Here is a 15,840-nt window from a genome sequence, read left to right as displayed (position 1 = left end):
CAGTAAAACAAGTCCTATATCAACATAACATGAAAGGCTGCTCAGCAAGGAAGAAGCCACTGCTCCAAAACCGCCATAAACAAATTCAGACTACAGTTTGCAAGTGCACATGTGGACAAAGATCTTACTTTATGGAGAAATTTCCTCTGCTCTGATGGAACAAAAATGGAACATTATGGCAATAATGACAATTGTTATGCTAGGAGGAAAAAGGGTGAGGCTTGCAAGCTGAAGATCACCATTCCAACCGTGAAGCTTGGGGGTAGCAGCATCATGTTGTGAGGGTGCTTTGCTGCAGGAGGGACTGATGCGCTTCACAAAATACATGGCATCACGAGGAAGGAAAATTATGTGGATATATTGAAGCAATATCTCAGACATCAGCCATGAAGTTAAAGCTTGGTCGCAAATGGGTCTTACAAATGATCAATTATCCCAAGCATACCTCCAAAGATGTGGCTAAATGGCTTAAGAACAACAAAGTCAAGGTATTGGAGTGACCATCACAAAGCCCTGACCTCAAATCGATAGAAAATTTGTGGGCAGAACTGAAAAAGCGTGTGGAAGCAAGGAGGCTTACAAACCTGACTCTGAAAAAATTCCAGCAACTTATTGTGAGAAGCTCGTGGAAGGCTACCCAAAAAGTTTGAACCAAGTTAAACAATTTAAAGGCAATGCTACCAAATATTAACAAATTGTATGTAAACATTTGACCCACTGGGAATGTGATGAAAGAAATAAAAGCTGAAATAACTCATTCTATCTGTTATTATTTTTAGAGTTCACATTCTTAAAATAAAGTAGTGATCCTAACTGACCTAATACAGGGAATGTTTTCTACAATTAAATATCAGGAATTGTTGGCTAAGGTGTATGTAAACGTCTGACTTCAACTGTATTCTGTGACATGAGGGCTGCAAAGTAAAATATTAACATTAACCAAGGTGAAAGTATCCTGAGGACCCACGGAACAATAATAAAACAAAAAAACAACAACGTGCAAAATTCAACTACTCTCTATCTGCACGTCACAGGAGCTGCCCCCGATATGACCCTTACCTGAAAATGTGATGTTGAATCCCTCGTAGGAGATGGAGAAATCAGATATGAAACGGAGCTGGGCCTTGAAGTTGCCATAGAGACCTGCGTTGATGGGTGAGGGCAGCTCTGAGCCTGTGAGGCGAGCTAGTGGCTGAACGAAACTCCCATTTTCAGTGATGAGCAGGTAGTCGTGGTGATCCTCCAGGTGGAAGGTGCTGAAGGTGAACTGAACGCCTATTGAGAAAGCAAAACTAATAAACCAACCAATAAAATGTATTATATAAATAAAAAAGATTATCTGGTGAGACTTGGAAAAGGAAGATATAGAAAAAGAACTGACAAAAAGCAGAGAATAATAAAGGAATGATGAAGCATGTGAGGTTAACCTCATTATTCAAGTTTCTGAGGTCAAGTAGAACAAAGACCATTCTTGATATTGAGCCCCTTTTTAGCCTTGGTGTAAGAAAGATAAATGTGTATTTCAGTTCCATCTTATTTGTCCATGTGACGAGGAGGAAGTCAGGGCCAGGCCATGACTATTCATGCCCGGCCAACATTCGGGCTACTCAGCAGAGAAGAGGGATAAATGCAGCCGGTTGCGGCAGTTAGAGAGAGAGAAAGAGCCACTCGCAGCTGCCGTGTGTGTGTGTGTTTATGTTTGTGTCTTCTTGTTTAAATAAAATATTACTTTGGCTGTTCAGCTGGTTACTGCCTCCTCCTTGCCCATTTTTAACCTTGTTACATTGTTCCCGCAACCCAGGAAATATGTGCTGTTGTGGAGTCCTTGCCACCCCCGTCCACCCAAAGTAGCAGCCACAGCCGTCTGCTACGGGATGGAAGAGTCGCTACCAGCTGTCTGGATGCATAGGAACTGCCGCCGTCCGTGAGGGGAGGAGGGGCTCACTGCCGGCTGCCTGGAGTTGTGGAGCCGCTACCAGGGGCGGAGGGGCACTCTACTGGCTGCCAGAATGTGGAGGAGCATTACATCCGCCAGGGGTCAGAGGACTAGCTGCTGTCAGCCAGGGAAGGATTTTTGTTTAAATTAAGCATTACTTTGACTGTTCAGCTGGTTCCCACCTCCTTCTTGCACATTTTAACCCTGTTACAGTCCACTAAACATAATGGCCTTCAAAATGTATATGCATTTGCAGCCATGGGAAGTTAAAATTCAGAGGAAGTTTTATTATTCTAAATTCAAAGTTTGGCTAATATTATTTCAGTGTAGAGCATGGACAAGTACCTATATCTGCATTCATGACTGGATTTAGTTAGACTACTGTATGTAGTCTATGTAGTATGTATTTTCTTTTAGCCAATTATCAGTTTATATATAAGTCTTCAGCATTCAGCCAGTCAAAATACATAAATTGTATATATATATATATATATATATATATATATATATATATATATATATATATATATATATATATATATATTCATCGTTATGTTATTACAACATCTTTGTGTCAATCCATTTAACTTATTATTCAAGGTTCAACTAGATTTTTTATTTATTTTATAACTGTTTTTACCAATAATCAAAAGGATAGTTCACCCCAAAATTAAAATTTTGCAATCATTTACTCACCCCCATGTTGTTCCAAATCTGTATTACTTCCATTATTTTGTGGATCAGAAATATAGCCATTCACTTTCATTGTATGGAAAAATTATTAAATTGTATTAAATGGTGATTAAACTAACAAACTCCTGTAAAATATTTGTGTATATCACAGAAATCAACTGGATGCAGGACAACATAACGGTGAGTAAATGATTGCATAATAAAACATTTTGGGTGAACTTTAAACTTGAAGGTATATTAAGTTCAAAGTGGTCAAACAAAGTGCAAAGAACATATCACTGCAGGTTGTAAAACCACCTAGAATTTACATTAAAATGTAGTGGGATTTTAGTCATTTTTAACAGCGAACATCTATCTGGAGGGTAAAGTCAGTGTGCAGGTAAGATACACTGACTGTTGACTTACCCTTGCCATGGCTGACCTCCACAGTCCAGGTGCAGTTGAGGGAGCTTGGGTAGACCTCCGGGTATCCAGGGGACAGGATGGTGCCTCCTGGCCCCCGAACATCACCTCCACAAAGTGCTAAAGGACAAATGATTTATCACTCAAAGCAATGTTTACAAGGAGCATTTCATATAATATTTATAGTAGATGAACTTGATATTCTTTGGATATATCCATGGTGAATCAACATTTGTGTGCACTGTTGTATCTCAGCACCTGTGAAGAGACTGAATCCCCTACCAAAGCATTTGCATTTAATCTAGAAGTACCCACTGTAGGATTATCCACAAACAAATCCATCAAATGAACACAACAACACATTCTACAGATCAGAGAGATCCCCAGGAGCCATTAGAGAGCCATGAAAACTCATCCATGACACCTAAATTGCTGAAGGAGGCCATCTCTCCCATGTCTGTTTAATGTCAAATTAGGGTTTGTAATGACAGAACTGACCTATAAAGAAGATCCTTCTTTGTTCCACAAACTTAAACCCTCGGTAAGACCAAATGGCCAAGTAAAACCTTGTGACATTAAATGCATAAATTCACGGCCATATCAGGAAACGTAGACTCGTGAAGACTGTTTCAAGGCCTGAAATCAACATGGACCTAAAACAAATCTGTTTCTCTCCCTCTGCACATTCCAAGGACATTCTCTCTAAGCTCAGCAGAGACCGCATGGACCCACAGAATATACACCATATCTAGCCTTGCTAGATAATTCTGAAAATGAATTTGTGGCCTGTGATAACTTTTATAACTGACAAATGAATGATTATAGCATGATGTAACTTTTTAAAATATGTGTAGTGATTTGTAATCACTTGTAACTAAATCAGTAATCGATGATTATAATCTTTAACCTTGTATGGTAACTTCAAGGTTAAACTGGATATTATACCCCAACAATCAGGTTGCTCATAATGTGTAATGTATTATCCATGTTTTAAAATGAATTAACCAGTAAGATTTGTAACCAGGAATTTTCATGTTTTTTTACTTACATGTATAATATTCATGTCAGATTTAGTATGTAAATTCTTGCTTGTTTACGTAGAGAATGTCGATGACAATGAATGTCATGTCTCTTGTATTGTTTTCAAGATATATATTTTTTTGAGCGGGAGTTTGCAATAATCCTCCACAAAAGATCATAAATCAACTTTTGAAAAGGACAGCCCAGTCAAACATGTGACTCTGGAAAGTCACTTATGATTGGCTCAGGACACCTTTGGGGTGTGGCCAATTTCAATTCAAAACTTTCCTTCCAAAGGAAGAACACTTCCTTCCCTCTTCTGCCTCTTCTCTTGATCTTCCTCTTCTTCGCTCTTGGAACGCTGTATTTGGAAGCGTCTCTTGCTTCTTCCAGATCCTCCATGCCATGTAGAGTCCAAGGAAAACTCAGGACACCAAAAGTCCCAAGGAAGCCTCTCACTCTCTGCTTTACGGTTCACAAACCCAATGGGAATCGCGAGTCCTCCTTGCAGAAGGCCTCACTTCATCCAGACAATAGCTATCCGTGATCATAACAGAGTCCAAAACATTGACAGAACGAACTTTCTAAAAAACGCCAAAGAACCAAGCAACACAAAGAACACAATGCAAGAAAATGCATTGACAAGCAAGTACATCTCCAAGACTTTTGCTCAAAGTGCTGGTGTATAAGTTAAATACTTTGGGTAATCCTATTTCAAATCAATTTAGACTAAAAGAAGAATAAATGGTTCTTAAGGATTGTCAACATAAATTCATTTTCACTCTATTGATCATTCTGTCACTTTACTCACCAACCTGTTTCATGTATTATGTGTTAGATTATGTTATGTTTAGATTAGCAGTAAAGTTTGTCTGTACTCAAAGATAATTTGACTGTGGTATATTTTGATAAATAATCTCATCCCTGTTTTTAAAAGATTTAGCTTCAAAGCTGTACCTAAATATTATTTTGACAAATATTATTTTCAGTAAGCCATGAGTATAATATTACTCCAATAAGTGAACTAATCATAATTCCCTTATTAAAGCTAATTCCTTACAATAGAAGTTGTATTACGATTTAAATGGTGGAGAATTTTTTTGAGATAAATAATCTAGTTATTTGTCATTTATCTAATTTATAATGGTTGTCAAACGCAACTAATTCCATTATACATTTCACACATTCTGTTCCTACTTATAATGGTGGAGGTATGCAGGCACTATAATCCGTACCATGTACATCTACATCCCAAAAAAATCATTCCTGCACTCCCCCTGCAGATTGTTGTACAGTCTGTTATTGTACAAATGTTCTATCCCTTTAGCACTACCTCCTATGATTCTATTTGTTTCAGTTCTCATAAGTTTCTCTTTTAAACACAAAGTGATGCTCAATGGAGATAGCATCTATACCATCCAACTCTGCTAGCTAAGACAGCAGTGTAACCAGGTGCATGTCTCTAATGCATGCTGTATTTAAAAGTCATGGAAGTGAAATGACAGTGTGCAAAGTAAAAAGTGCCCCTGGATATCTAATCTGGGGAGCGCATCGGTTCCTATCAGCTGCAGCAGCCTTAACAGCAAATTGCCTCTCAGAGTTGTCCTCAGCGACGGGCTAATGGCCTTGCGTTGGATCACATTGTTTCAGGTTAACTGCCTCAGAGAGGAGAAAGAGGAAGTATGTAATCAAATAGCCGAAGGAAAGACAGCCTAAGGAGTTTAGACGTGGGAAGACTTTCATGCAGAATTCAGAATAGGTTTCATTGTCATTGCAAGCCTGCTGTTTAGTGCTGTCCTACTTTCGTGACATGGTCTACAAAGCCCTCTTCATCACTGACTATGAAACTCTTTTAATAAATTGACACATAATAAACAGTTTCACTCACCACATTTACATGCTTGTAATTTTACGGTTAAAGAATTACTTATAATCGATTACATGTATACATCAGAACTGAAACAAGAGTTGACCTCCATAGAGGATAGTGCCATGGAGCCTTGCAGTATTATAATCCTTCCTTGTCTGTAAGGTACAAGGCTGTAGTAGTTATTTTTTATTTTCTCCCCTTTTCTCCAATTTGGAATGCTCAATACCCAATGTGGTCTAAGTCCTCTTGGTGGCAAAGTGACTCGCCTCAATCCAGGTGGCTGAGGACGAATCTCAATTGCCTCTGCGTCTGAGACCGTCAATCCATGTATTTTATCACGTGGCTTGTAGAACATATTACCGTGTAGACGTAGCACGTGTGGAGGCCCATGCTATTTTGTACAGCTTGTCCATGCTTAACTCAATACATGCCCCATCGAGAACAAGAACCATACATTATGTCGCTCAGCACGCCCTGGATTCAAACTTGCGACTCCAGGGGTGGTAGTCAGTGTCAATACTTGCTGAGCTACCCAGGACCCCAGGCTATAGAATTTCAAATGCCTCAGGAGACTTACCATCACAGGTGGGCAGTGGATGGCTCCACCAGTGGTTCTTTTCACAAACCAGTGGCTCTTCGTGGCTGAGGCGGTAGCCTAAGTCACAGCCAAAGGACACGGTGGAGCCAATGGAAAAGTCTTGACCATAACGGAGTCCACTGACTGGAATCCCTGGATCAAGGCAGGAGTAGGCATCTACTGTTACACCTAGGAATGGTGAAACAGAAAACATATCCAATGACTGTGGTTTAGGCTGAGATTAGGTACAAAAGTTTAATCAAGTGCAGCGGTTTAATTTTACATTCACATTCATATCTATGATGCGCCATATAAACTCAAAACTTCCACATGGCAAATTTTAAGAGGCTGTTCACACAGGATGTGTTCTTGCATTTCACTTGTGTTATTTTTTAATTGTTGGTCTATATAAATATGTGCTAGACAAACTTGATTAGCTGTTTTTTAGTGCCACACACCGTAAGAGGAGCATTTTTGCTGCATCACACATTTCTTTGCCTTAATGCACATTGCACCTTGTGGAAGACCTTTTAGACAACTATATAAAATTACTATGTATACATGCAAAGTAAATCAAGATACAATCAAAAATATTGAGGTAAATAAAAAAAAATCCTCAGTTGTTTCCAAGTCTTCACTGAATAAGATATGATGCATTGATACAGATTTGATGCTGGCTGCTTCTGACTGAGCAGCAAATCTGTATTTAAATCAAATAAATAAATAATAATTACATTTTTAAAAATAAAACATTTCTGCCCGTGTAAGATGACGTTTAGCCCAAACACATCCAAACAGTGTGATGCATGCAGGAGAGAGAGATTTTGCCAATTAATTGATTTTATTGTAGATGGCCAGAAATATTTTTTATATTTTTGAGTATAAATTTAATATTAAGAAAACATTTTTTGAAAAGACATTAATTTATACAGGCTACTGTAGTTGTTATTTCTATGCTGATAATTCCCCCACATAAGGAAAATAAAATGAATTGCTTAGTATCACTCATTTTGGTTGAGGAGATCTGGTAACACTGCAACTGGTATACTGCCTACCCTTATCACAGAGTACTGTTATAAAAAAGAAAGAATGTAATTAACCTCCTTTAATTTCGCTCTAACCGGTTACCAATTGGAATGGAGTCAGCGGAACCCTAGAACTGGAACGAAAAAATAACATTTCTGCTCAGAACTAACTGAAATGAAAAAGATTTCACTATTTGTCCCTGGCAACGGTGTATATGATTTACGCTTAAAAGTTACGCCTTCTGTTCAATTCTGTTGCACTCTAGCCTATAACGCAATAACACGTCCTGTATGAATGGCCTCTAAAACAGTGGAAAGTTGTACTTACTCTCATAAAGGATCTTGAAGCCACTGTTTGAGCGGCTGTTGTCAGTGGTGAAAAGCATGTACAGGTGGTTACCAGTGCTGAATAAGAACTGAGGCACTTGAGTGCCATTGAATGAGCCAATTAAAGGCGAGAGAAGGTTGGGCCCATCATGAAGCTCCAGGAAATCACAATTCAACTCTGTCTGAAATCTGGTTGGGAAAAATGAGAGAATAATTAATATCTGTGCAGATAAGCTTTCCAATTTTATGTACACAGATATCTTTTTGTCTGGGAAGTTTAGTTATTTTAAATTACCACTGAAACATTTAAAGTATTTAAATAGGGTGAATTCAGGTAAATTGGGCCACCACTTTTTTGACATTGAGATGACTGTCAAAAAGTTGTTCAATTTACACAAATTCACCCAACATTTATTGCAAAATACATATATCCAGAAAAAAAATCTATTTGAATTAATAGCATACTTTTCAAATGTGATTTTGATGGAGCGTCCCGGTTCCGCTTCTATAACCCACTCACAGTTTAGTGAGTCTTTGTAGTAACCAGGCCACCCAGGAGATAAAATAACTCCACTCGGAGCTGAGAAGTGACCACCACAGGGAGCTGTTGAAAGAGTAATGATACATGTGGGTTAACACAATTTGGAATAAAATAGGATACACTTTATTTCACATATAGTATGTGATCAAAAAGCCAGCATTCCTTGTGCAATCTTGGTTTTCATAAATGGGTTTCTTTTAATTTGGGAATTTTTATGTACCAGGGATTGCTCAGTTCACTTTGAAAAAAATAAATCCATGGTACATAAAAATTCCCAAAATCAAAGAAACACCTATTTATGGAAAAAAATTTTTTTTTTTGATACATGAAGGTCAAATTAAAAATGAAACTTTTTACCAGTCCTTTATCATTTATTTTTGCTACTTTTAATATGCCTTTAAATGTACAGATTTGACTGTTTTGTTCTTGTCCCAGACCCAAATTTTCTATCAAAACAAATACAATTTTATATTTAAATATTTATTGTATGAATTCATAGGTGATTTATTTCAATGTCTACACAAATCGTCATGGTTACTGTTGTAACCTCCATTCCCCGAGGGAAGGAATGAGACGTTGTGTCGAATGAAGTGACACAAGGGGTCTACCTGGGATGCCAAAAGTACCTCTGATCCTGAGAAAAGGCCAATGTCATGTTGGTAGACATAATTTGCATGCCCCGCCCCGGACGTAAGGGTATAAAGGGAAGTGGGGCAGCGAGTTCCAGTCAGGATTTTGTGCTGAGGAGCTGAAAATAAGGTACGGCCGTTTACAGTGGTAGGTCTAGTGCTGTGGCAGGAGGGACACAACATCTCGTTCCTTCCCTCGGGGAACGGAGGTTACAACAGTAACCATGACGTTCCCCTTCAGTCACTCAATCAGCGTTGTGTCGAATGAAATGATATAAGAGGTCCCATCTAAATACAGCACGCACTGACCGTGTTACGTGAACTGCCGAGACAGGTGCATGCAGGCTACTGCATGCACCCTCCCCAACGCCCCCAAAGAGGTGTCACATACAGACCTTACGTTCCCCACACCCCTGAGGGGTTCCCTTTCCGCCGTCCGCCGAAGCAGACAAAGAGCTGCTCAGAACATCTAGAGCTCTGCATGCGGTCCAAAAAGCACGCACCGGACACAACAACGAGAAGGCTGGGTCTGCCTCCTCCCAGGGCAGGCTTATGACCTGGTCCCTGAAGGGGGTCGTAGGAACCTTGGGCACGAAGCCTGGTCACGGCCTCAGGATAGCATGAGAATGTGCCGCGACCGGGCTATGAACTCCAGGCAGGTGTCACTGACAGAGAACACATGCAGGTCCCCAACCCTCTTGATGGAGGCTAACGCGATCAGGAGGGCCGTCTTCAGGGAGAGGGCCTTGAGCTCAACGGAATCAAGCATCTAGAAGGGGGGTCTCTGAAGGCACGAGAGGACCACAGAGAGATCCCAGGAGGGAAACAGGCTAGGCTGGGGAAGGTTCAGTCTCCGGGCGCCTTTCAGGAACCTGATAATCAAGTCGTGCTTACCTAGGTTCTTGCCATCTGCTGTGTCGTGGTGGGCTGCAATAGCAGCTACATACACCTTCAAGGTTCCACCTTCAACAGACTCCCCTCCAGCCTCTCCTGCAGGAATGAAGGCACCGACCGAACTGCGCACCTCTGCGGGTCTTTGGCTCGAGAAGAACGTCAATTTGCGAACAAGTGCCACTTTAGGGCGTAAAGTTGCCTGGTGGAGGGAGCTCAGGCTTGGTTGATCGTGTCTACGACTGCAGGTGGTAGATCCACTAGATCTTCAGCATCCCATCCGTGGGCCAGACATGGAGGTTCCAGAGGTCTGGGTGTGGGTGCCAGAGGGTGCCCTGTCTCTGAGAAAGAAGGTCCTCCCTCAGGGGAATTTTCCAGGGAGGTGCTGTCGCGAGGAGCGTAAGATCCGAGAACCAGGCCCCTGTTCCTGTCCCGAGAGGAGGTCCTGTCATGGAGTACCAGAGCGGGCAGTGGGAGTTGTTTTGGGAGGCAAAGAGATCTATCTGTGCCTTGCCGAATTGGTCCCATATCAGCTGTACCATCTGGGGATGGAGCCTCCACTCTCCTCTTGGCGAAACCTGGCGCGACAGCGCATCCGCCGTCGTGTTGCGGTTGCCAGGGATGTGAGTGGCATGCATCGACTTGAGTTGCGGCTAACTCCAGAGGAGATGGCGGGCGAGTTGTGATATATGACGAGAGCACACGCCACCTTGGCAATTTATGTACGCTACTGTCGCGGTGCTGTCTGAACAGATCAAGACATGATTGCCCCGAATTAGTGGGAGAAACCTTCATAGGACAAGAGGTGCATCCAACAACTCTAGGCAGTTGATGTGCCAATTGGGAAGTGAAAGCCATGCATCCAAACTCTGCACGAGGGGCACTAACGGGGCAATCGCTTTTGACATACCGGGCAGGGCTTTGCAGGTAATAGTGCGTCGGGAGGCAGAAGAGCGTCCCGAGGCTTGGGTGCTAAGAAAAGACTCAAAGCACTTATCTTGCTCCACGCACCCGGTAGGGGGCGGGTTAGAGACTGAAGAAGAGGTTCTGATTGGCACTCGCTGCCCCGCTTCCCTTTATACCCGTATGTCCGGGACAGGCATGCAAATTCTGTCTGCCAACTTGACATTGGCCTTTTCTCAGGTTCAGAGGTACGTTTGGCATCCCAGGAAGACCCCTTGTGTCACTTAATTCCACACAACGTCGAGTGAGTGACAGAAGGGGAACATAATTTCCACACAATTAAAAATGACGTTTATATTTTTCTTTTTTTCAAAAGTTTGTTTACTGGGTTACCAGGCAGATAAATTGTAATGGTAAGAGCATGCCTGAGATGTAATATGAGTAATTTAAACATTACTTTTTATCACAATATTTTATTATGTGTCATTTCCAAACAAGATGTAATTTTGTACAAATGTAAACAGTGCAAATATATTGTGTGAATAAATTGTATTTAAGACACACATACTAGCTATACTGTATATATATAGCTACCCCCCAGACCCAATGGTCCCCTGTCCCCACCAGTCCCAGGCGCTGATTATAAAAAAGATTTAAATGCAATTTTCACTACAGAATGATGTCAAACAAAAACATATCAACATTTTAAATGTAGTTTAGTTCATACATTCTCCAGTGATGTACAGTATACAGTAAATTGGTGTTGGTTATTTTAGTAGACAAATTAATGTAAACAAGTGAAAGTGTGAAGAATGTGTTTAAAGGGAGCCCAGAGGGCCAAATAATTGAACCAAAAAAGGTCCAGAGTTGAAGAAACACCCCAAAATATGTTGCCCAATGTCACATTAATCTATAAATCCAATACATAGGCCATGTTACATGACAGCCACAATATAGTTGCATATATGTACATACATTTACAATCTCACAAGAGCACTATAATAAGCTGTTACAATGGCTGGTGGGTGACATCTTTAGACTACCAGTCTATTCCCCTGACCATTTGAATAGTGTTACAACATAATTAAAAACACGCTGAACAGATTATGAGGGATTGACGATGATTGTACGGACAGATGACATGCTGCTCAACACCACATGCCCTCTAGTTTATGTGACCTATTAACCCCTGTTTCTGTGGTTCACAGGTGTCTGTCTATTCCATTTAGTCACATAGAAAACTTGGCACAATTGTCCACTTATATGGGACTCTATTCCACTGATGGTGGCAACCAGCCCATATAATTACCTTCACACTTTGGGATGGGGCCGCTCCACATCACCTTGCCGTTGTTTAGCTCACAGGTGATGGTTTCTGCTCCCTGGGTCTTAATGAAGCCATCCTCACAAATGATGGAGATAGAGCTGCCTAGCTGGAAACTGTCACCAAATCGTCTGGTGTTTAGAGGCACTCCAGGATCCGGACACTCATTATGGCCAAATGCTGTAAGAATGAAGAACATTAGGAAGTACTCTGAAAATAAACAAAAATACAAATAAAAAACACATTTAGAAACTCCCAAACTGACTAAAATAAAATTATAATGACAACAACTTAAATTAAGTTTTCGTTTTTGATATACAATTGTGACGAGGAAGAGGGTGGGTCCGGGCCGTGACTACGCATGCTCGGCCTCCAATCAGGCTAATCAGCCGAAAACAGAGATAAGTGCAGCGGGATGCGGCAGTTCGAGAAAAAGAGAGAGCCACACGCAACTGCTGTGTGTGCGTTTATGTTGTGTGTCTATTTGTTTCATTAAATATTATTTTGACTATTCAGCCGGTTCCCGCCTCCTCCTTTCCCATTTTTAACCTTGTTACATTGGTGCCAAAGCCCGCGAAGGAGGAGGGATGCACTGTTATGGAGTCCTCGCCACTGCCATCCACCCCAAGTTGCAGCAGCGGCCCTCTGCCGGGTTGGCAGAGGAGTCGCTTCCGGCCGCCTGGAAAGGTGGAGCTGCTGCCAGGGGCAGAGGGGCTCCCTACCGGCTGCCAAAATGTGGAGGGCCGTTCCATCCACCAGGGGTCGGAGGACTTGCTTCCGTCCGCTTGGGGAGGATTGGCTGTCTTCCACCAGAGGCTGGAGGAATGATCGAGGACCAGGCGACAAAGTTTTTTTTTCTCTCTCTCTCTCTCTCTCTCTCTCTCTCTCTCTCTCACTGTTGCTCCCCCTTCCCCTTTCCCTCTCCTCTCCTCTCCCTTTTTTTTTTTGCTTTTTCCTCCCCTCGTCCCCCTCCCCAGCTCTAGGTAGGCGGCGCCAGAAGGGCAGCACCCCCCTTCCGGAAAGTTTAACGCAGTTTTTGCAGCCCTAGATTATTAAAAAACTAAATATCAGGAAAACAAAAACTAAACTGAATCTAGAACACACTGAAAAAACTAACAGTCACAGAGTGGAAAAATAAAAAACTAAATAAAATAGAAAATAAAAACAAAATTAAAAGCTAACATTTCCCCTTTTACCATAGACTATAGTGGTACTTTTATAGTTATCAAATAATTTATGACACCACTATGTCACTAGGAAAAGAATGACATCTCCTACAACAATGTTTCACTTTAACAAGTGGACCAGTTTCTGAGAAAATTCAGTTCTAAGGAAGCGGAAAACTTTGAATGAAACTCCATCTCAAGTGATGCTCTTCATCTTCAATTTTGCCTGCACTCGAAAGCACGGAGATTTGTGGTACCTCAATTCTTTAAGACATGTTTCTACTCGAGGTGCTGTTTATTAGTCTCCTTAGTGTTATTGACCTAACAGCTGTTTTTTTTTAGAACTTTATGAAGCATACAAAAAGGCCCAAGGCGACTGGCCAGGAAAGCTGCTGTCCCTGCAATAGACTAAGTGTCTGATGATTGTCTTGACAGGAAAGGCCTACAAGAAGGACATGACATTTGTCAGAATGCATACAGATTTAACAGTACTCCATCATGGCCTTGACAGCTCTTTACCGACAACAATAATGTGACAGTCTGTTAAAGGAACCTGTATTAGCGTTCGGCCCTAACGACTCTTTAGTATAGCTAATATGCATGCAGACCATCTACTTTGAAGACTTTGATGGATCATCGTGACATTTCACATCTCCTTTAAGAAAGATCATAAAGAATTCATTGTGTTAATAATAGGCGGATAAGAGATTTGGTGGGCATTGGGTTCATCAACTTCAATTTGACACATTTGGAAGTTTCTGTAAACAGACATACGTTTTTTTTGGTGGTGTTTGTCTCACACACTGAAATTATATTTTCACTTAAAGGGATAGCATGCCAACAAATTTTTTATTGTTGGTGTATGTAAACTTATGTTTTTGATTTATGTATTTCACGACGGACGTCTTTGACCATAAAATGGTGTAATTTCACCATTCTTTGTACTATGATTTATTTGTTTTTTTGGCTCATGTCAGTTTCGATTGTTTGTGAACCATTAAATATGATTCAAGCTTGCAAAGGAAGTGTTATTGAAGGATTAAAACCCTTCAAAAACACAAGTAAACTACTTCAGTCATGAATATTTCAAATGTCATGACTGTTTGAAAGCTATGGTGTTGAGTGATAACAGTTGAGCTTGAGATGAACAGTTTAATATATTCAGATACAAAAAGGGTGGAAAATGATAATATATTAATAAGTTTTGGTGCAAAAAACTTTAATAACATTATAAGTGGACTTCAGGGAAGAAATAAAATGATAAAAAAATAGCACTTCATGACCACTTTAAGCAATATTCGGTGTTGGGTGTAATCCAGTTATTAGTAACTGAAATCTCATTTGTAATAAAAAAAGTAGTGTTATGTATTACATTTGAAATTATATTATTCAGATTACAGTGACTGAATTATATAAATTGAATTACTTTTAAGTACATTGTAGGGTAATATATTAATATACTAATATATTATTTTTGGAAAATACAAGAATTATGGCCCTGAAACATAGCATGTGAGCGTAGTGGAGCGAGATGTTGCTCCGCTCAAATATTCGCTCATGTGCGATCACTCAACTGCAAGACTCAAGTTCAAAAGTCATCGCTCACGAGCGCTCATGAGTAACACTGGAGCGGAGTGGCATGAAATGAAAAAGAAATTAGGCAGAATTTTCTGGTACAAAAAAGTCCCTCTTTGTATTGGCATATGACCTAATATTTCATGGTGCAAATAACAACGGCACAAAAAATGCCTTGATGTAGGCTGCTTAAAACAATAGCCTTGTTCTCTCTGCCTTATTTGGACGTAGTTATTTTATATGGGGACATGGGGTAATGTAACGGCCTAATTATCAGAGCTTCTCATTTATTTAAATCCCATGTAAATCATTCATATCAGTAATCTTTCTAGACTTTTTGTGGGCTGTGCGTTTCCGTGCCTGTAAAGACAAAAGCGCCTTTTACCTATTAAACGCTCTGTATAAATAACCCCTTTTATTCTTATCACATGCCAATTGAAAAAAACATTCAACTCATTGTTTCTAAAGTTCACCAAATGTCTGAAGTGTATGTTAGTCATAGAGAAGACACCAGAGAATTTAAGACATGCATCAAAACTTTATCTAATGGTGACTGTTGCATTTTGACTGATGCATGAGAAACAAACGAACATGATTTCTTTTGATTAGGAAAATTAGAAAAGGACACAAGGGCTAATTTTGTGATTTGAGCAGAGTGAATGGGAAAATTGTGTTGAGCCCCGCGTTTCGGAGAGACAAATAAAATTGCATAATGTGAAAAGATTGTCTATATATTATTTCCAAAGTGTACTGTAGAATTTCTGGCTTGCTAATGCAACCAGTTCTGCTGTATATTGCCAGATATTCAAGTTTCTTCTAATAATCCCATATACATATGAACATGTTTAATAGTTACTTCATAATTAATCAGTGCAACTAAATTGCATACATTTTCTGATGGGTCAATTACGCGTGACAGCAGTGAGTAAATGCAGTCGACACTCTCATCTCTGTGATTTAA

The 15,840-nt window shown here is 40.3% G+C and overlaps 1 protein-coding gene across 1 annotated transcript in view; it reads right to left on the bottom strand.

The window, feature by feature from the left end:
• LOC127619812 (CUB and sushi domain-containing protein 3-like) overlaps positions 1-15,840 on the bottom strand; it is a 639,489-nt gene that overhangs the window by 194,398 nt on the left and 429,251 nt on the right. The window contains exons 15-20 of the mRNA XM_052092811.1: positions 12,124-12,318; positions 8,316-8,454; positions 7,852-8,039; positions 6,499-6,687; positions 3,035-3,151; positions 1,060-1,275 (exon numbers count right to left, since the gene is read on the bottom strand). Of these exons, the coding sequence (XP_051948771.1) occupies positions 1,060-1,275; positions 3,035-3,151; positions 6,499-6,687; positions 7,852-8,039; positions 8,316-8,454; positions 12,124-12,318 (1,044 nt within the window). The remainder of the gene's footprint in view (positions 1-1,059; positions 1,276-3,034; positions 3,152-6,498; positions 6,688-7,851; positions 8,040-8,315; positions 8,455-12,123; positions 12,319-15,840) is intronic.

Source organism: Xyrauchen texanus, chromosome 26 (assembly GCF_025860055.1).
Source record: "Xyrauchen texanus isolate HMW12.3.18 chromosome 26, RBS_HiC_50CHRs, whole genome shotgun sequence".
Taxonomy (NCBI): Eukaryota; Metazoa; Chordata; class Actinopteri; order Cypriniformes; family Catostomidae; genus Xyrauchen; species Xyrauchen texanus.
The sequence above is the reverse complement of the archived record's forward strand: the minus strand, read 5'-3'. Positions and strand labels throughout refer to the sequence as shown.